The 21,196-nt window shown below is 39.3% G+C and overlaps 1 protein-coding gene across 1 annotated transcript in view; it reads right to left on the bottom strand.

The window, feature by feature from the left end:
- Position 1: 1 nt before the first annotated feature.
- Positions 2–21,196, bottom strand: part of LOC135444271 (dynein axonemal heavy chain 5-like) — a 150,911-nt gene continuing 129,716 nt past the window's right edge. The window contains exons 74-77 of the mRNA XM_064705671.1: positions 19,012–19,144; positions 8,846–9,054; positions 3,912–4,133; positions 2–2,588 (exon numbers count right to left, since the gene is read on the bottom strand). Coding sequence (XP_064561741.1) covers positions 2,370–2,588; positions 3,912–4,133; positions 8,846–9,054; positions 19,012–19,144 — 783 coding nt within the window. The 3' untranslated portion in view covers positions 2–2,369. The remainder of the gene's footprint in view (positions 2,589–3,911; positions 4,134–8,845; positions 9,055–19,011; positions 19,145–21,196) is intronic.

Genomic DNA, 21,196 nt, shown 5'->3' on the forward strand with positions numbered 1-21,196 from the left:
TGTTTTACTGTATCAGTGACATTTCAAATCAAATTAATGTTGTCAGATTGGGAGCAGCAACTCCACTGAGTGGAAGGGCAGGATAGAGCAAGAGAAGGAGATGGGGAAAGGAACACATTTCTGTAAATAGTAAATTGTTCATCTCCACTCTATTCTAATCACATGCAAAAAGGAAAGAGCATTTGCTTGTAGGATATATGAAGGTTTTGTTTAGGTTCTTTACTAGTGATAAGAAGCCTTCTTGGAGCAAAGTCACTTTATGTTCGTCAGTTCTGTATAAAATTCTAGCTATCTTCAGTGAAATACTGTATGATTTTTGTGGTTCTTCAGTCATATGGCCTGCATTCTGTTCTGCAAGATTTGACATTTTTCTAAACTGATAAACAGGGTTTAGTTATTGAAGTGAAAATTTTGATGTTCAAATAAGCTATTTCTTCGCATTTTTATACAGCAGAACACTATGTGATATAACATCATTGCCTACAGATTTTCTTCATATAGCATTTAATTTTCTCATTTTGCTTGACAAAGAAGTGATGCGGTTTCCATGGAGCATATCACATAGCACCAGATATAACATCTATCAAATATTTGGTTTTTTATGTTTACTTTTAGCTGCAATTGGTCAAAGCATGATTTATTTCATAGCAGGTAGTGAGTTCTTCAGTTGTGCAAAGTATTTCAATGCACATTTTTTATTTTAAATTACTATCACTGTTACTGACCTGACTTTTACATGTACCAAGAGATCAAAGTTAAATTATTTCATATCCCCTTATAAAGGTAGGGGAGGGGGAAAGCACTATGGCTTGCAACCTCATTTTCTGTGGAACAGCACAGACCTTTGCTGCCTGAAGTCTCCCCCATCTTTTTCATAATTTCCAAGATCAATGATCATGAAGCCAAATCCTTCAGCCTTCTCAGAAAAAAAAATTCTCAATGAAATTGGTTGATGTACAGCTGCACTGCAGGGAGGTCTGGTGTACATTTTTGGAACAGTTGGTTTCACTTGAAACTATAATCTTGCCAGCACTGTTGCTCCTAGCTAAATGGAAAAAAGGGACCCTGTCCCTGTCTGCTCTGTCCTCCAAGAAGAAAGCTGGCGCTCTGTACTTCGTTGTGGGTGTGAGTGTGAATATCAAACTTCCTCATGGAAGAAACCTCACAGCTGCTAACTGCAGAGTAAAACTGGCTGTGCAAAGGGATGAACTGCTTTCTTAGACACTTGCTATACAAAAATTAGAAGTGTTTACAAGGAGAAAAAAAAAATTAACAAAGTCCTGACTGCAAGTCCTTCTTTCATAACATCCAACAACAATTTCTTTTGCTTTGAATTTGTGCTAGTGAAAGAAGCCAAACACATATTCTGTCAATAGCCATTTGTCTGTTAAAAAAAATTTCACTCATCCTTCAGTTACAGGGTAGACAGAAGTCTTGGTTAACACAAAAGTACTTCAACCATTCCAGGTGAAGTATGGGCTGTGTGTCGTCTTCTTTTTTTAAAATAAACTGATGCAAAATACAGAACAAAAAGAAGTTAAGAGGTTTGAGTTTGCAGGATTCAGGCACTAATGCAAACAGAATGAGTACTAATAGAGCAAAAGTGGTGTTCAGATGTGTTTACTCTGCGAAAACTTTAAAACCTTTCTTTTTGTTAATAATGGGGCGTGTGCACACCTTCCTTACAAGTGGATATAGGTGTAGAAATGAGTTAATAGGTGCAAAAGGTACTTGTGCAAAGATAAACACTTCTGTTTCTATGATTGTTTGTATTAAAAAGCGACTGTTCAAGTAAATGGTCGCAGCCATTAGTAAAACCACCCAGCAAGTTTAGAAATGCAAAATCAAAGGAACTGTATATTGAAATATATGCAGATAAACATAAAACTTTACCATGCATTTAATTATCTTGTCATTACAGCTTTAATAATGCTATGGATGATGAGATTTTAACTACAAAGTTGAATTTAAAATAATTATATTGTATTATGAAAAATTATTGTGTTGAAAAGAAAGATAACATCTCCAAAAGAACCACCATAAGATGTCAGAACAGTTGTCACTATCATAAGCACTTTTTTATGCAATGCTTCCATTGTGAGCAAGTTAGTTGATTATATTCTCGCTTGCTTTATAAGAGTTGCCAAATTTACACCTGCAGCTGTTTTCCCTGTGATATTCCCAGGGTAAATAAATGTAGTATTTTTGCTGTGAACAGAGTAATTTATGTGCAACTAACATAATCTCTGTGTATCACCTGCCAATTCCCACCCCACTGTGAGAAGGCAGCCGCCACTTTGACAATAACAATGCAACACTGCTACAGTTTAGTCCTACTTGGTGGCTCTTTCTTCCATAGCTGTCCATCCTTACTTCGAACTGCAGAGCAGTGCAACGCCCCTCAAAGTCCAGTGATCAGGGTTCTGCACTGTTCTCAGATGCAAAGAGAAGATGTAGGTCAGGTCTGTTCTCCGAGGCTTTCTGTAGACAGGGCAGCAGTACACATTTCCGTGTTGCCTCCTCGCGTCGCTCGGCGCTGTCGTGCTCACCGCGTACACGTGGACCACGGGAAGGCTTGTGAACAGCACCTGAGAAGGTAAAAGATACACAGGGCTCAGCAGAACAGAAGCAGGACAGGGTGTCTGAATTCTGAACACTAGAACTAGATTCAGTGATGCCTTCAGCAAAAGCACCTCAGCAGAGTACATGTGAGAGTACAAGTCCTACACTCACTAATATGTTGACACTAACTTCAAGCCAATGGCAGGTCAGGGACAACAGCCATCAGGAAGCCTGTTGGAAGGAAAGGAGAGCAGAAAAGTAGAAACATGGAAACCCACATGCTGTGGAGGTAGATGGAAAAATTTCAGGGTGGTTCTAGGAGAGACAGCAACCGTTGCCTTTTTTCCCTTCCTTTGCCCCTTTCACTGGTGTTTCCCATTCTTTCTCCACCTCTTTTTTCCTGAATGTCAGGACTAGAGCTACAAAAACCAAGCCGCAAACCTCTATACTGCTGACAGTGGAGCTTCTAACATCCAACGTGCTTCTTGGGCATTTACCAAACTTGATCACCTCAGTTCTTCCACCAAGATAAAGTATTCATTGTCAGGGGATAAAACAGGCCCAGATCCAAGAGCAACATGGAACTCTGCTGAACACTCCAGAGCACTTGAGTAAAACTCCATGTTTGAAGGGGTCTTTTGACAAACCAGGCAACAGAAGTTACAGCTGGCAAGGTTTAGTTTGGAAAATTTTCTCTCAGTCAGACACAGAAGTGTTTTACCTATGGACAGGAATTACCTCAATTCCAATTCCAGGACAGTTAGCACTGGCTTGGAAAAAGTGTACCAGTGCAAACAATGACAACTTTCTCTGGACCGTGACTACAGTATCCAATCATTACTCCATAGCCAGATTTTAAATCTGCTTAGTCACATCAGTAAAATATAACTCAATGCATGGATAACTGAGCATAAGACCAGAACTAATACTCTGCCTCATATTAAAGCACAAACACTGGGGATTTCTAGTCAACCAAACAATGACCTCCATATCAAACCTAGCCCAGGGCTTTGGAAGCTTTGATAAGGTCCCCCTTGGTCAGTCAAAAGAAGACTGGCTATGGGGTGCACTATTTTATTCAAACATAACTGTGCTGCTAGAGCCTCTGAAGCCAAGAAGCCCAGCATCTGGTCTGGTCTAGTATTATGCATCCTAAATTCATTTTCTGACAGAAGTCTTATTGTTCACTTCTGGCAGGTAAAGAGTCTGTCCTCTTCCCAGCACCGCTAGTGTTGGTTACCCTCTTAAAACCTGTTGTGAAACCGCTGCTGCAGGCACTCAGCATTCTTCCTGGCTTTCCCAGAGCACATGCAGTATGCCCCAGCCTGCTACACTGACTCAATCCTCACCTTTGGTGCTGACTCGATCAGCTTGCTGTTCCTGCGGTCCCAGCCGGCCCCTTCGAGGAACAGGCCGTGTATGTAAACCCCACCAAGGTCTGCAGGAGGAGGGCCAACAACATCTTCTTTCATCATCTTGGTCACTTCACTACATAAAACAACATTGTCCAGCTCCCACCCTTTGGCTACATTCATGCGAGTTGTCTCTTGCCTCATGGCTGTTAGGAATCCCTAAGGAGACACGCAGGAATATGACACAGAGGATTTTTAAAAAGCCTTGAATTTAAAACATTTACAACTTTTTTTTTTCCTATGTAAGTCACACCAGATATATTAAAGCTCATCCCACAGAATTTCATGTGCATATAAACTAAATTTGGTAGTGTAAATCCAGTACTATGCATCCATACATGATTGGTGTGCACATGTTGGTGCTAAGCAGCCCCAAGTTGGCTTACTCAACATATCAGAAATGTCTGTATAACTCACCTCTCATGCCTTTTTTTACAACCAGCCATGGAGAGAGGTATATAAGGCTGCCAGATTAATGCGTTTTGAGAGATTCCAAACACAGGTGATTTTTCATTTGTCTAACACTGGCTATAGTATTCATCTTTTCTTATACTAACATTGTAATAAATGCTTTTCAGTCAACAAATAAGCATTTGCAGAACACAAAGGAAGTACCAGCTGGAATCATGCCAATAAATACCGAAATGCCTTTGACACTTTGCTCAGTGAAGTCTTTACATACAACAATAACATAGTGTTTTAGACAAGAGCAAGATAAACCCAGAGCACTCCAGCAGCACAGAATAAAAGTAACTCTCTGTTCTAGAGAGCTACAATCTCATGGCATTTGTATAAGCTATCAAAAGACAAGCTAGGCTGAAAATGCTAGTTAGCTTCCCTGATACAGCTGTCCATGGGAAAGCACAGTTCAGTATGTGGGAAGTGCCTTAGTCCTTAGAGATGGGAGCGTAGACTCCTTTGCTGTTCCAGTGGTCATGCTGTAGATGTGGAAACCCATTTGTGTAGTGAGGAGGTGAACAAATAAAACAAAAAATTGAATATGCAGGAGCAATGGAAAGGACACCTAGGAAAGAGCAAGTTTCTCGACATATTTCAGAACAGGGAACTAAAGCCTCTGGAGACAGAGATGGGGGCATATAGAGCCACATAAAGAACAAACAGAGGTAGGAATCGGTGAGCCAACAGCACAGCAAGGAAGAAATCAGGGTGGGAAGGATGGAATTGAATGAGGGAATTGAAAAAGTTTTTTTCTTCAATATTCACAGAGCAGGAAGGTCTGAGCTAACCATTATGGCCAAATGAATGAAAAGAAGTCAGATGTGGGAAAATCCGCAAATTGTCTACTGAACGCAGGGGCCAGTCTCTGGCTGATAGCACTGGAATGCTCCAAGTACTTGGTAGCCACGCAATGCCCTTCAAGTTATGAGAACATGAGATGACTTTCAGGAACCCAGATGTTTCTGTTAACTCACACTGGGTGCTGCTCATTAATATAATCCCAGAGACCCCAGGACAAGTGTTTTAAAGAGGCTTTGTGATAGCACAGATAATGGTAATTGCATTCAAAGTGGTTGAGAACTCCAGTGTATTGCTGAGGGAGACGTGATTAAAGGCCAAGTTCTTCTATCAGAAATGCCATTAAATGAAAGCAGAATCACTGCAATAATTTGTGGAATTTTAATTTGTAGAAACATACTAGAACCAATAGTTTAAAATACATGAAGTGTTCACTGCTGTAAGGCCCCACAGGGCTACTGGATCCCAGATAAACTGAAATATTAAAGAAAGAAGAGCCTGAAGAGGATAGAGCCATGACTGTATTAAGGGAATCAGTTCAAAGGCACCATGGAAACACTGGAATAAAAGTAAGCTCCAAGCTGTGAGTTGTCTCCAGGGATAAGGTTTAGATAGCAGATTATTCCCAGAGATTGAAGGACCTATACACTTTCTGCAGTGGGACTTTTCATGCTTATCTGCTCATTTGAATGAATCCTAGACACATTTGAAGACTGCAGCTGTGAGCTGGAGGCCCAGCTGGGTGTTCCAGAGTTGGGTGAATGGCACAACAAAGAGCAAGACAGAATCAAGTGGCTTGAGGTGCCACTGTACAGCTGAGGCTCTGGTTCATCCCAAAATCCTCCGTCAGGGACATAATGCACCAGTTGCCATGACATTTGTTTCAGTTTCTGGTAATCCTTTCTTTTTTTGTTTTGTTTTGTTTTGGTTGGTTGATTAGGTTTTTGGTATTTTTCTTGTACATGTGTGTTTGAATTTCCTCAATTTCTCCCTGTCCAGCTCACTGAAGCCTGCTAAAGCTTTGCCCCTTTGCCTTTTAACAACTCATGTGAACTAACTCTGAACCTTCTAGTGAGGGAAAGCAGATACACATGGAAATCAGTTAAGTCTATTGCTCTCAGAATCGTATTCTCTCTTTTATCTTACTTTGGAGGTTCCTTGTTTGTCACTTTGCAAATACCGAGCAGATTATGGCAGATTTCCTAGAAGTCTGAGGAATGGATTTGCGGACACTGAGGAATGGAGGCATTCTACTTCATATTCTGATTAGTATTCACATTACTTCAGGGTCATAGGGTCATTGAAGTAGGTTGAGGTGTCATTATGCTGAGTACTACACAACCAGAAACACAGCTTTGCGTCACAGTGCTTAAAATCTATATATAGGACGAGTGACAGGAGCTGGATACAGAGATGCAAACAAGGAAACAATAAAAAAGTGTCAGCCACTAAGTGGAAATTGGGAGGTAGAAATGAGAAACACCTAATGTCAAGTTTTTGATGAAAAAAATCCAGTAACCTCAGATTAACTTCCAGCAGGGAAGAAAATTCATGGCATTTCTTGCATTTTTCACCCCAGTTATCTTGGCCCAGTGCAGACACACATGGGGCATCAGGTTTCTTTTGCATAGAAATCTGAGCCAGCCCTCATTTGTATCACTAAAAATAAAGATTAACTTCTGTGAAATTACTGAATTTATCCTAGTGTATAAACAGTCCAAGAGAAGGCAGAATCTGGTCCTATATTATTTTTTATTGCCAGAATGCCTCATTTTCCCAGTGCTATAAATCTATTTTATTGCCTTGTGTTATCTGTGGCATTTATCCATTGACTGTGAAGCTAACAGTGAGATACATGCAAGTAGGAAAATGACTTAGGAGCTGCATTTCATCTCACAAATGAAAGGATTTTTCTGACAACATCTCAGGTATTACAAACAAGCCATTAGAACTGCAGCACTAACACCTCAGCTTGTTTGAGAAGACAAAAATCAATTTTCTGAACACGTGAAATACTGATTTTAAACACAGCAGTATGGCTATTAACAAAATAATAGTTAATTAAATAGAAAATTAGTCTTTCCTCAGGTGAATTGCTTTTAGAATGAGCCACTCCCACAGCCTAGGTTACAGAAAATGGTGACTACAATAACCATCTGATTCTTAAGCTTGTGATTGTCTGCACAAATAAATTTTTTAATCTCCGCACACAATGTATTTAGGGACTTTAGGAACTAGGGGTTATGAAGTGTGTAATTTTTGTATTTCTAGAGGCTTTCTCATTTACTATGGTCTATTAAATCACAATTTGTTTGGGGACATTTTACACTGATTATTTGGCAGCTCTTTTCAGAAATCCAGCTATTTCGATCCAAAAAAATGTAGGTTGCCAACTCTGGGCTGGCAAAATTTCAGAACTGACACAACCCCCGAGCACAAAAAAGCCAGCTGAAATGTCCAGTACCAAATTTCTATCAGCTTTTGCTCATCTGTAGTGCAAAAGCAAACACCAACAAAGCCAAAAGGCTGTTAGGGTTGCATCCAGCTTGATCACTGCAAAAGTTACTTAGAAGTGTTTTAGATTGCTGCTATCAGTGTGTTGTTAGCAAACCAAGTGTGGAAGCATAATAATTTTATTAGACCTCCTGCTCCTCTCCCTGTTGCTTGAGAACTCTTTGCTCAGGGGTTCTGTGAGCCCCCTTCCATGCTATAAGGTGTGTCAGCAGACAGCTGACACACACATAGGTTAGAGGATAGATGGATATTTCCCAGCAGTAGTCCTAGAGAGTATTTGCCACTGTTGTTTTCTCTATTCTAGGCAGCTGTTTAAGCCAGCTTTTGCATTGCTAACAAGTACTGAGATTAAAATAGATCTTTAAAATAGCTCTTTCCTAAGGCTTCATAGAAACCTGTTGGCTGGATACTCTCACAATGACTCATTACCACAACTCACACTTCCCACAAACATCTGTGAATCATAAAAAGCTTTAATGAATGTGGACAGCTCTGCAAAGAAACTACACATCATCTAGGTATGTATACTTTACTTCTTTTAACTCTGCTCTCAGCTGTTCCCTTTTTGTATTTCATTTCATGCCAGGTTTTTATTTTAGATGGTGCAGATGAGAGGATGTATTTTTTATATGTCTCTGCAGACCCTGTCTGGCACAATTCTGGGGTGGTATGAATAACAAACCTTCCATCTCAAGGAACTGATTTGCAAGGATTGAGAAATCTCTTCTTCCTTTGTCAAGGTTCTGGAACTTGTCTTGTTTTGTACTCAGAGGGATTTTCATGCAATAAATAAAAAACAGATTACTGTAGAAGAAGAGGTAAAAAAATGAAGATTAAGTTGAAATGCAAAAGCATGTACTTACCCAATTTCTTCACTATAATTAAAGCAGCCAAAAAATGTATTTCATTATTTCAGGAGCATTATTTTGTTCTAGCAAAAATTTCTTCAGTAGATACCAAAGACATTTTATTCTATATTTATGCTAAAAAATTAATATAGATTATACTTCACATAGTCAATATTAAGTCAACTTGAAGTTCTCCCAAGGTCTAATTTAGCTGTTACTCAGAAGTTTTGAAGGTCAACGTAGCAATCTTACCTGTGGATTAAAGAATCCTGTCATCCAGAACTGATTTGGACGGCCATCCTGCAGCCAGCTGCTGAACTGCTGGTTTCGCTCAAGAAGCTCAGTAAACCAAAATCCTAAAGTACTTGACTCCCAGGAAATCCTAAACCACAGTTTTGGAATTCTAGCGTCATAAATATTATCTAAAGCATCTTGCAATTCTTCTGACATAATTATGGTTCCTGGAAGATAAGTAAAATGTTCAGAATGAACTTTCCCCTAGCTTGCAAAGGCAATTAAAACTTCCAAATGACATTCAAAGTCTAATAAACCCTCTTTTGTTGTGCCTTAATTGCACACCTGTAGCGCTGCAGTCTTATCAGTTTGCAGTTAATTTGTTCAAAATTATAAGACTTGATTCAAAGCTGAAGGCGATAAGATAAATGATATTTCTTCTGTTGTTTTGATCAGAAACAAAGATATGTTTCTTAAACAACTTCTTCTCCCTCATACACATTATTTGTATTCATTATATTCACAGTGTGTCTGGAACATGATTAATCATTGAAAACTGTTTTATAAATTTTAATGGATCCTACATGCATGATCAATGGTAGAGATACACTGTGTAACTCATCTATATCCTAAGCATGTACTGGCTGTGATTATATTCATGAAATTCACTATTACTAATGATAACTTTGTACATTTCCATTATCAAGATTTTCAACGGGAAAGCAGGAGGTAAAATAAAGCTAAAGGCAGGATTTTTTTTTTTTGGCAGTGCATACTCACATATTCCATGCATAGTGCTCTTCTCTCCACTGAAATGTTGGCGTTTACTAAGACAGTGATTTTTCAGTGACACTCACCCTTCCATGTGCTAGAAGTTCCTACACCTTGTGTACTCTCAATAGAGATCTGGAACACAGCCATGCCTCAGGACGACTTCTCTGTTCCAGAAACTGGTTCTATTATTCTCTTACATAAACTGGTCTGGTACCCCAACTTTGATTAAATATTCATATAAAATCAAAGTTCAATGTATCATCACACACACAGCTGCTATAATTCCCACAAGGACAGCATGAGACACCAAACAGAATTAAGTGGCTTCCACCACAGGACATGTAAAGGAAAGGGAAGTGGTCTGGGTGACTGCAAATAAAAACTGCAATGGTACATGCAAGCATACCCATAAGGAAATGTGGCCTGTAAAAAGAAAGCATTTCAAATCCCTTCCTTCCACTGAGGTTGACAGGGCTTCACTTTAGGGGAAGGAAAAGACTATCAAGAAACCAAACACCAGCTTAATTTTGAACAACAGAGCATTATAACATAAACAGTCCTTATAGCAGTGTGTGCAAATTTAGTGCATTCTGCAATATACAAATGGCAAATAGGCCTCGATTTCTTCTAGTAGATAATGCGTGATCTGTTTCCATTTATATGCACCTCTTTTTGTGCAACAAATTATTTGAGAAAACCATTAGCTTTTACCAAACTGTAAATATTAAAAAATACCACCTCTCCTGCATTTTCTGCAATCGCTTTGTAATCAGGCTCAGAATCACATTCTGGGTTATCTAAGAGACTTTTATGACATAAATTATAAGCCTTCTCTTTGGTTATTAACCTTCTCTAATATATAACCAACATTCTAAGAGAACCAACATTTAAGAAAGAAGCCACTCCATGTCTTCTCCACTTTGCTTAGAAAAATGCAGTATTACACCATTTAGAGACAGAAAAAAGTGGGGGGAAAAAGTCTTGCAATGCATGTTGGTTTCAACTTCAGAGCAACTGTACTGAGAGCACAAAACAAGCAAGGAGCATCCTGGTTTAGCCCTGGGGATCACTACCATTGAACTGAGAAAGAAAGAACTTTTTCATCTCTGGTTATTCCTTGGTTTCAGGCTGATATACACGACTTTCTCCTTTCTTTCTCAATTCTTCTGGGCAGGCTGGAGCTTTTCAAATAGGGAGATACAACCAGTCTCTGCCCTGAAGCATTGTGAAATCCCTTGGGATGTCTGCCTGCTATGACTCAGAGCAGCTGTTGAGAATGTAAGCCAGAGTGTTCTTGAGGATGAGGTATGTTCACAGCTCAGGCCGTGCCCGTATATCTGCATAAATATTCCTAGTGAGTGGGTGTCATCCCTGGCTGTAGGCATCCAGTGCTTGAATTTCAGCACTAAATGGCATCTGTGGGCGTTGGCATGCATTCCTGCAGCCAAAATAGTCTGATAAAAATAAAAATAATTAACAAAATAAAATAATTGTCAGAAATAAAATCAGTACCATAGGAGAAAAATCATGCCATCTTTCTGGACAAAAGTGCTAAAGGTATTTGAAAAAATATCTTTGATAAATTGAATTAATAGTACAATGTCATAGGCTTCTCATATTTAACTTCTGGGAACCCCAGAGCACTGTACTATATGAAGAGACTGAATGTCCTATGAACTTAACATGACAGGCTCAAATGTCTCATTCTATGAATGAGACATGCCAACTGTTTATAACTTGGTTATTTTGGGGGTTACCCCATGGTATTCCCTTTCTTGAATGGAATAAAAGCCATCCAAAAATGACTGATGAAGGGTCAGATCAGTTAAAGAAAAGGCATTTCCATACTTTAAAAATAATATCTACTATAACCATACTGTTTGCACAGTTTGGAAGTAAAGATTCCCCTTTTTGATTGCCCTACATTTATACCATCTCCTTTCTAAACCACATCTAAATCTATCCTCTTGTGTCCGGTTTTCTCGGCTGTTTGAGGGGCCTAGAAAGGCCCAGGGTGGCCTTGGGACAGCCCGCGTATCGAAGGACGAGAAGAGGCTTCAGTTCTTCTTTCGGTTTTTATGTTTATTAATTGTTTATCTAAAAGATGTTCTTTCAGCCGAACAGAGATCTGCTCAGCAGTCAGCCATGAGCACACTGTGTCGCCCTCCGGGCAGGCACCTATCTTTATATCCATTGTTACGTGTACAATATTTATCATTTTTCCCCAATACCATTTATTCTTATTACCCGGTGCACTTTCAGTAATAACCAATCCAAAGGTGCCACCATCACCAAAGAAGTTGGAGGAGAAGAAGAAGAAGAAGGACAGGACACACCCCAATTCCTCCATCTTACTTCTCTAAACCCCCCTGTACATAAATCCTAAACCCTGTGTCTCACCCTCTAATTAACTAATCTCTTCGCCATTCACCCCGGTGAAGCCCTCATCCTTGTCGTCTCCTGTGTAGGGTCAAAGTCCTGCCACCAGACACTTCTGGCAACATTCCAGGACTCCCGAGCCCCCCAAGGGTGGTCTCGGTGGCCCGGCACCTCAGGACTGAGATCCTGAGATCCGACACTCTTGCTGAGTGGTGAAAACCCAAATAAAACTTCTCAGTTGTGAGGACAACTAGTTGTTATTGAATTATTAAAGTAAATAGTCTGGATTTTTTTAAATTATCTGGTTTTAGGGTGATTCATTAATAGATATAATGCTTTGAATAGACTACATGAAGAGCTTGTATTATTTCTTGGAGTTGACCCTTTTCACTTTCATACCTCGGACAAATTGAATCTGAAAACTGTGGAATTTGTTAAAATTTGGATCTGTTTTAAATTTCACATTTATAAAAGTGTCTATCTGGACTAGGAAACTTGCATAGCTCATTTAAATGAGTAGCTAAAGTTAGGAACAAAGGAAGGATCTTAAATTCCAGCATGAACCAAAAAAAGCCTTGGTCCACTGACTGATTCTCTTCCCACAGGCACAGATGTAAATCAAAAATAACAAGAATAATTATGTAGGACATAAATGAAACGAGAAAAGGCTACTTTCTCCATCAAGTACAATTTGCCAATAGCTGATATCATTATAATAAAATTGGAGACTAGCCCTGGAGGACAATACTTGCTAGACACTGCATCTGTTAAGCTAGCCTGAAGAGTATATGGAGAAAAAAGCTCAGTGAAAGCATCAATCCATTATTGACTGCCCCAGTTCCCAGCCCCAGAAGCTGACCTTTTCAGCCTTTATTCTCAAGTTTACCTCCCAAACAACTTCTTTGCTCTTGAAGCAGTCTTACCTTACCTCCAAGCTCCAATTCCCTCTTCTTTGCTGAACATGTTGAAAAGAAAATACCAACTTGTTTATAACTTCCTAAGTTTTCCTCTCTTTCTGCCTTATGGCAACAGCTAACACTGGCCTGCATTTTCTCCAAAGCTTTTTTAATTTTTCCACCCCAAGGCACAAGGTATAAAAGTGAATATATGTTTTCCTATACCTAAAACTATTTCTTTGCAAGATTTAGTATGGTTCTGCCAGCTCTGTTATATTGGAATATGAATCCCAATATAACCAGTTAGATGGTGCCTGGGCCAGTTCTGACCCTCGCTGCTGGGCCAAAGGCAGCACTGTGGTGTTTTACCCCAGAGATACCTTGGCTGCTGGAGAGTGCAGCGGGGCAAAGACGCAAGTCCAGGCTTGTCAGGACTCCGTTTACCTCAGGAGAGAGAGCTTCTGGCGATGGTGAAGATAAGGAAGGAGTGGATTCTGCTGGAGGGTCATATCCAGATGTTTATTCCATGGGTACAGAGGTCTGAGCCGGGGCAATCCCTCCAACAGAATAGAGGCCGCATGGTCTCATTAACCTTTTAAGCTCAGGGCAGGGGAAGGGGAGGGGACAGGTGAGCCACCAACCAGGTGAAGGGGCAGGGTCTCAAGGGACTAGGGACACCTATACGGGCCAATGTCCCCCAGGCCTGAGGGACCAATCACACGACGCCTTGCTGGTATGTTAGCCTGATTGACAGGGCACACTCAGCGAGGGGCGAGGGGGAAGGGAGAAGGTAAAACAGGACATTGCAACACACTGCAACACTCTGTGACCACCACTGCTGTGCTGACAGAAGTTGACTTTGCTTCAGGCAACTCTTTGGGTATTTTCCTCTTTCTTCACTTTCAGTACTTGGTCACTTAAGCATTTTAATTCCCAGGAAGTTCTCAGAGGCTCATTTAAACTCCACCACGCTGTTTTAATCCTAAGGCCCCTCAAAAGTTTGTCACTTTCTTTTGCTCCAGCTCTAGAACAGGAAGGGTAAAACAGGCAGCCAAGACCTGCAATGCACAACATTCTCTCCATGTTTTATTTGTAGGCTGCTATTCTCTCCAGCAGCATCTAACCTTTGCCCCTGCTCTGATTTCTCTTTAAAGTTTAAGTTTAAAGCAGTAATTTGAAGATGAAAATCCTCTACAAGAAAAAGCAATACAAATCACTACCCTGAGCTAGAGCAATACAACAAGCAGAAAAACTCTATCCTGCAGTTTGTCCTTAATGTGCAATGTGTGTTTCTAAACAGTTGTCCTGGCCAGCATCATGGCAAGCATATGCAACACTATTAGAAGTTCAGAAATGATGTGCCACACAGTGAAGGACAACAGGAGGCATTCTGGCATTCTTATCAGGATGAGAATTAAATAACAGATGAGAGCTGCTGAGCCAAGAGTAACTACACCACAAGACATACTAGACTCATCCCCTTCATTCCTCAAATGATCTCCCCATTGTTAGATTCCATTAACATCTTTACTGAGTGCTCTTAATTATTTTCAAACAAAATCCTCATCCAAAAGTGATGAATTCCTTCAAGCCTCACACACACACACATACATACATATACACACAGTACAACTTAGTAAGGTAAGAGCCCAAGATCTTTCTATTACCATTGCCAGCAAGCCAAACTAAAACTGTTTTATCAGTCTAATACCATTACAAGTCAAAATAAAAGTTAGCCAGACATGGGGAATGAGTCCATACTTCTTCCTTTCATAGGAAATTACCTTTTCTGTGCACTCTGGCAAGGCTAGTTTCCTGAGCTTCACTTTCTCACCTTGGAGGTTAAAATAAATTACCAGCTACCTCTTTTGACTCTTTTGGACTTCATTTATATCCCTGTTATAAGGTGCTACATACAATGAACAGAAATTCCTTTTGGCATCATGATACAAATGGTACTTTCAACTTCATGCTGTTCTGAGTTGGAAAAAAGTAATTCTGGAAACCCAGGGCACCAGGAATATTTCTCTGTCTGCTCTGGGGTGTCCTGATCCCCAGGGGAGCACTGACTTTGACCCTCATCTATGGAGAAAGTTTTCTGGACTTCAAGATAGACTAGAATCCACAAAAGTGTGAAATGGATTATAGAGAGTAGTGTAGGTGTATCACTTGGTGAGAAGCTTAGGTTTTTGGATTTTTAGTATGTTGTAGATGGAAGCAAGATGGAGGGCACAGGGTGTTGTCATAGGTTTCTTCTTCATGTTTCTTCTTCCTTCTTCTTCATGGGTTTGGGTGGCAGTTTGTAATTGGGTGGAAAAGTCTGCATTGCGGCCTCTTTGGGATCAGTTATTGGGTTAAAAGGGAAAATAATCTAGGTGCCAGTTCTTAATTGGATAGTTTTGTCTTAAAAGACCTTGTAACAAAAGTTTGTTAGCCATTTTGTGCCTTCTAATGAAAGGCTGCAGAACTCATGTTTGTGAGCCTGTTTTACTGATAAGAAATAATAAACACTTGAGTCCAAACATGAACTACTGTCTCAAGTGCCTTCAATCCAGACCCAGAGAAATTGATAAGTAGTAAATATTTATCATGGGCTTGTTTAGATGACCTAAAAATCCTACACAACTCCTATAACATGTGCAGAACTACATTGCCATAGAACTGCTGTTTTTTCAGGAAACGTTATGAGGAAAGGACTTCTCTCTCCTAACCCTGTAAATACTGTACAAATAGCAGTGGGAGTTCTGTGATCATGGGGCACATATATGGCATGAAAAGATTAAAAAAATCCAAAGTTTCTCAGATGTTCTTCACTTGTTCATGAAGTGGGCAATTTAGGCAATTCCCAAGGATTAGTTTGAAAACACAAAGCTGTAAGGTACCAGGAACAAGAACCAAGTGGATGCACTTTTATGACCAAAGTAGAACCTAGATATAAGTAATGAGTTAAGCATTTTTTTGTTTCACAAGAAGCCCTTAAACACAATGTTAACTGGGTGAAAAAGAATAAGGATTAAAATCAAACTAAAAGCTGTGCTTATTTCCACTGCCGAGGATTCAATATCCACTTTCAGTGCTACTACAAGTATGCTCCACTTCATTCATGGAAAACACTCCCACAGAATCTCTCTTCTCACTTTCTTCACCAAGAGAAGACATCAAAATGCTTACTACTCTTATTCAGTGCATGGAGAAATAAAGACAACCCCACAAAATCTCACAGACAGGCCACATTCAGACAAACTTAAACAAACTCTAAAAGGCTAAGAATAACTGGACATGTCATTAGATTTTATTGCATTTAGAGACAGTGTCTTCACTAGTAGGAGAGAGGGGCTTTGAAGTATCCACTTTACAATAAAGAGTGGGGGATTAGTATTCTGTGCCAGAGGCCTCTACATGGCCAGAGGCAAGAGGTAAGTACACAGGAACTCTACAGCTTGGATACTGCCCTACAATGAATGGTCATCTTCTGACAGGGGCTCAAGACCTGCTGCTCATAATCCATTAAGGTGCGGCATTTTTGGTGCAAACCCCATGTCTTCTTGTCTCCGAAAAGATTTTTCTGTTTGGAACATGGCTTCTATTTAGGGCACTCAAGAGGACAACCATCACTGCTGTGTTCTGATTTATGGTGAAGCTCTGTATTATGCCAACTGTGAAATAAACTCTGGGCAATCAATAAGTAATTAAAGCAGAAGTAATGGTTGGGACATAAGTGAGAGTACAAAGTGCAGCTACAATCTAATTACTACAATTTGATCCAGAAAAAGTGTCCCTCTGGGCAGCAAAGTTTATTGGTGGAGATGCAAGCTTCTGGGGCATATTTGCCAACAAACATGTTGGACACATGCTGAGCATCCTCACCCCTCCCAAAAGCTGAACTGCTTAATCTACCCTCTGGACAGAAGGACAAAATTGTGTCTGCAAATTCCTTCTACATCCTTCATGTTCAGCTGCACATGGGCTCTCCCTGAGGAGGGCTTTACATTACCTCAAATTACCCCAAAAGCCCCTGAGGAGGGCTTTAAATTACCTCAAATTACCTCAAAAGCCCCTGAGGAGGGCTTTACATTACCTTGGTGAGCAACATCAAAATAACAAGGTCCATCCTTTCACATCCAAACTGCAGAATCAGATATTCAGACTTCCTTTCACAACATAAAGACACACTCTGTTCTTAAACACCAAATTTACTTGAAATTTTAGGTGTGCTTAAAGTGGGCGTTAAGCCTTAACAGGTTTGTGAAGCCAGAGCCAGATACATGAGCAGGGCAGATGCCAAAAATTACATGACCTGTTTCAGCAGGCACATCAGTTTACCTCATCATAAAGAAAATGAAGCACCTCAGATGACCTGAGATTGCAGTTGACTCATTTTGGGAGAGAATCTAGTATGAGACAGTTTGGGGTTTTCCCTTTTGCTGAGACAGAGTGCCTAAATGTTCTTTCCATCTCCTAATTAACAGTCTACCACATGCACTGGATATAGCATGAACATGCCAGAAGCCATTAATTGTTATTGTTAACTATACATCCAATTTTGTTTTCAGAGCAATTTTTCACTATATTTAACTTGCCTGTCTGTAAGAAATTATGTTTTAGAGAATTGCATGAAAGTTACAGCATTAACTTGATTAAACATCTGGCAGAGGACTGTGCCCACTGTGGAACTGAATGTGAAGTGTAAATAAATTATTTTACTCATCCAGCCTCTGCAGAATATTATACATATTGAGAATTTAAATATATCTGTCACAATCAAGGAAAGATTAACACTTTCTTAGATGGAAAATATTCCTTTTATATACTTGAAAAGGGACTCTATTCACATATAAAAGGGAACTTTCAGCTCAGAAAGAGAGGACAATTGTTTCTTCCAGCCTGATCTTTATGTATGTTATTACAGGATATGAAAGATTATTAGCCTTGGGCACATCTTTCCTAGATTCAGATTAGAGGCATGAGGTTTCTGAAGCATGTCTTGTTGTCTTAGCGTATCATACAAATGATAGAGAAAAAGAAATCCCTTTTGATCCTTATGTAATAAAAATACAAATTAAAAAATAATGCCCCCTCATGAAAGACATTGTCAGAACTCCAGTAAGACAGATTACAGTAATGCCATCAGCTGTGTCAGAAGGGACTAATTCTGAGGCGTTCTGACCTGCTCCCTGTGAGGACAGTTTGCTCTGTCAGATAATTTCTGTGTCTCTGCTAGAGAACAGCAGACTTGGGTGAGAGCTTTACCAGTGGAATCTACCCATTCCTGCTCCATTTTGATTTGTTAATTCAAAAAGTTTGGCTGAGCAACAGTACACTTTCCTTCCTGGGTTTTTCAACTCTTGCAAAAGAGGAAGCAAAATAGGAAGTGAAAACAAAAAGCAGATGGCAACATCATTATCCCTTCTTTTTCCTCACTCTTTTTCTGATCAAATTCTCCATCTGCTTCTAGTTGCCTCTACTCTTGGGGTTTTTTAACTTCATTCACCATTGCTCACTTTCAGCCAAATACTCCTGTGTCTCTGAGAGATTCAGAGTGCTGTTTCCTGCCTCTTGTAAAGCCTAAATAAAGAACTCTCTCTTTTGATTGACACTGCCACTCACTTCAGCTTCCATTTAGAGACATGCCATTTGGTATAGCCAGTTTCACAAATGTGTCAAATTTCACCTTAAATTAGAGTCTTTTTCAGCTTGCCTCCTGAGTTCCCTGTCTCTCAATTACTTAGCAGCAACCCTTCTACCTTGTTCTATATCATTATGTCTCAGCCTAATTTCTTAAATAACTCTGGTATACGCAGTGCATGGACTTTTTCATGCAATTCCTCTGAGCTCTGGAGGATCCTAGAGAGAATCACAGAAGTGAAGTAGTGCTGAGGGACACGAACTGCAATACTGGAGAAGGTGAGTGCAGAATAAATTTAGGTGGAGTGTCCTTAGAGATGCAATCAGGAGATTTTAAGGGCTAGAATTAGTGATATGATAAAGACAGAGAAAAAGAGTAAAACAGTGTGAGGGAAGGAACAAAAGAGAAAGGAAGGAAACAAGAAGAAATATTTATTTAGTTATATGGTATAAGCAACTGCTAGCAATAAATATTGCACCTTAATTACAATGTTTGATATCGTAGCTTACCGTCAATAGCCAATTTGAGATCAGTCAGTGTAGCTCGAACTCTGCATATAACAAGTTGCATCCGGTCAATTTCTTGACGGAGAAATATGTTCATGGGCTGAAAAGCTCCCATCTTTTGAAGTTGTGCTTTCACCTAAAAAAGAATAGTGCAATGATTATAAAATCTAATCTCCTGTTTGCCATGCAATAATTTTTGAAAGCAAAAACATTTTCAGAAAAGAAACATTTTAGTAACAGATGGCCATTCAAGTCCTGTGCCAACTGTAAGATTTAGCACACTGTGACTCATTAGCTTACCAGAACGAGCTCCTCCATCATTCTAAGAAGGGAAAGTTCCCTCTTTTTGAAGGGACACAGCAGTTCCTTCTGTCCTTGTTAGGCTGCAGGGTCTTAGATCTTAAAATAAAAAAAACCCACAGGCTACACAAAAGCACTGTTTGATGGCAACTTCTTTGTATTTCCAAATTGTGCTGGGTGAACTTTGTCACCTTTTCTTGCTCTGCTGAGCTGAAATAATGCAGCAAATGGAGTTCCACTTAACAAGAACAATGATATGTAAAAGCTGCTACTTTCAGTAGCATGTGACTTGTTCATCAGACAAGATGCTCATGGATACACTACTAGAGAGGCAAGACTGCCAGAAATAATACAGATGCCACAGAAATCTGTTACACCATTATGTGCACCATTTTGCAAGTAGAAGCCTTTGGCCTTTTTAGTTTTCAAGGGTAACAGTTTCTCTCAAATTCAACAGAGAATATTTTCAAAAGGGAATCAGTTGCCTGTGTTGGTTAAGGACATGTCATAATGACAATAGCAATAGCATTCCCTGTCTCGTTTTGCATATGATGTGTACGGAATGTGCTTCAGACATGCACTGTATGTTCCATGTATATCAAAATTCACTGTGTACTACGCTGCATGAGAGAGGGTTTAATGGCACCTGCAAAAATCATGGTGCCTATAGCCCACCCAGTACCAGAATTCCTGATTTTTCAGACTTTCGACAGTTGTCCCTCTCTTTTAGAAAGCGCCAATGGCTCATATATCTCAATACATACATTATTATGTATACTATACATTTTAAACAAATATTAAACATTATTAAAGATTTAACTATTACCATGAATAGCAAATTTCTGCAAGATTAATATCATATAGCAGATGAGTAGTTATAATCACTAGTATAAATATGCAAATGCTTTGGCAATTTCCAAATCTTAAATTTCAACTCCAAGCCCAGTAAAATACCCCTTCTCAACTTTTATGCTATTCTCCTTGGGAGACAGCTATCAGCAAGGTTATACATCATATTTTAATCACAAGGACCCATGGGTTTGTCAGACAGAATGTCCAAGAAATAGGTGCCAGCCAATTATGCTAATGCTTTGCAGTGTGACAGTACATTTTACAGACTGAGTTAATGTGTCCTGCCTGTGAAAGAGAAAAAATACTTAAACCAGCTATCATAGACTAGAGCTAAGGCAATAAAGTTTTTGGATAACCCACACAATGAAGTACTCTGATTATTTCATACAAAATCCAGGGAAAACGTCTGCTTTCTGAAAAATTCACAGGAATTAGTAATTCTGCTTCTTGAAAAAAAGTAAAAACATTTGATATATCTTTTTCAGAGTACTTAGAAGTCTAGTGCATGCCACTAATAAGAAAGGAATTATACAGAATATAGTTTAAGCATTTTGTCCTTTATATAAGAAACACACTTCTTATTTCTAGTCTACAAATCATGTGTTCCTTTTGGGAATCATTTAGAGGAAGAACTCTCCCATTTGAGTAAAAATTGTATGGAAGATGTTATTAAAGGGGTTATTTTCCAAAATATTAATATTTATGACTCTACAAAGAGGACATGAAATAAAGATTCTAAAATATTACAGTGCTGATAATTTTACATTTTAACTAGTGAATTCTCAGAACTAATGCAATCTTCTGGTTTACTTTCATGTACCTACAAAATACTTATAATGTTTTGAATAATGTAGGCAACCAAGAAAGCAGAAATTTGCTAATTCAACCTAAATATGCTAAGAACACCCAGTCTGGAGCACCAAGCACAACCAGATATCAAAACTGAAAAAAAAAAAGCCATACTTCTTACTTTATTGTATACAAATCAAGCCTGATCTATGGTGAGATTTACTTTATACTCTCACTTTATGGTGAG

The sequence above is a fragment of the Zonotrichia leucophrys genome, chromosome 2 (genome assembly GCF_028769735.1).
Source record: "Zonotrichia leucophrys gambelii isolate GWCS_2022_RI chromosome 2, RI_Zleu_2.0, whole genome shotgun sequence".
Classification (NCBI taxonomy): Eukaryota; Metazoa; Chordata; class Aves; order Passeriformes; family Passerellidae; genus Zonotrichia; species Zonotrichia leucophrys.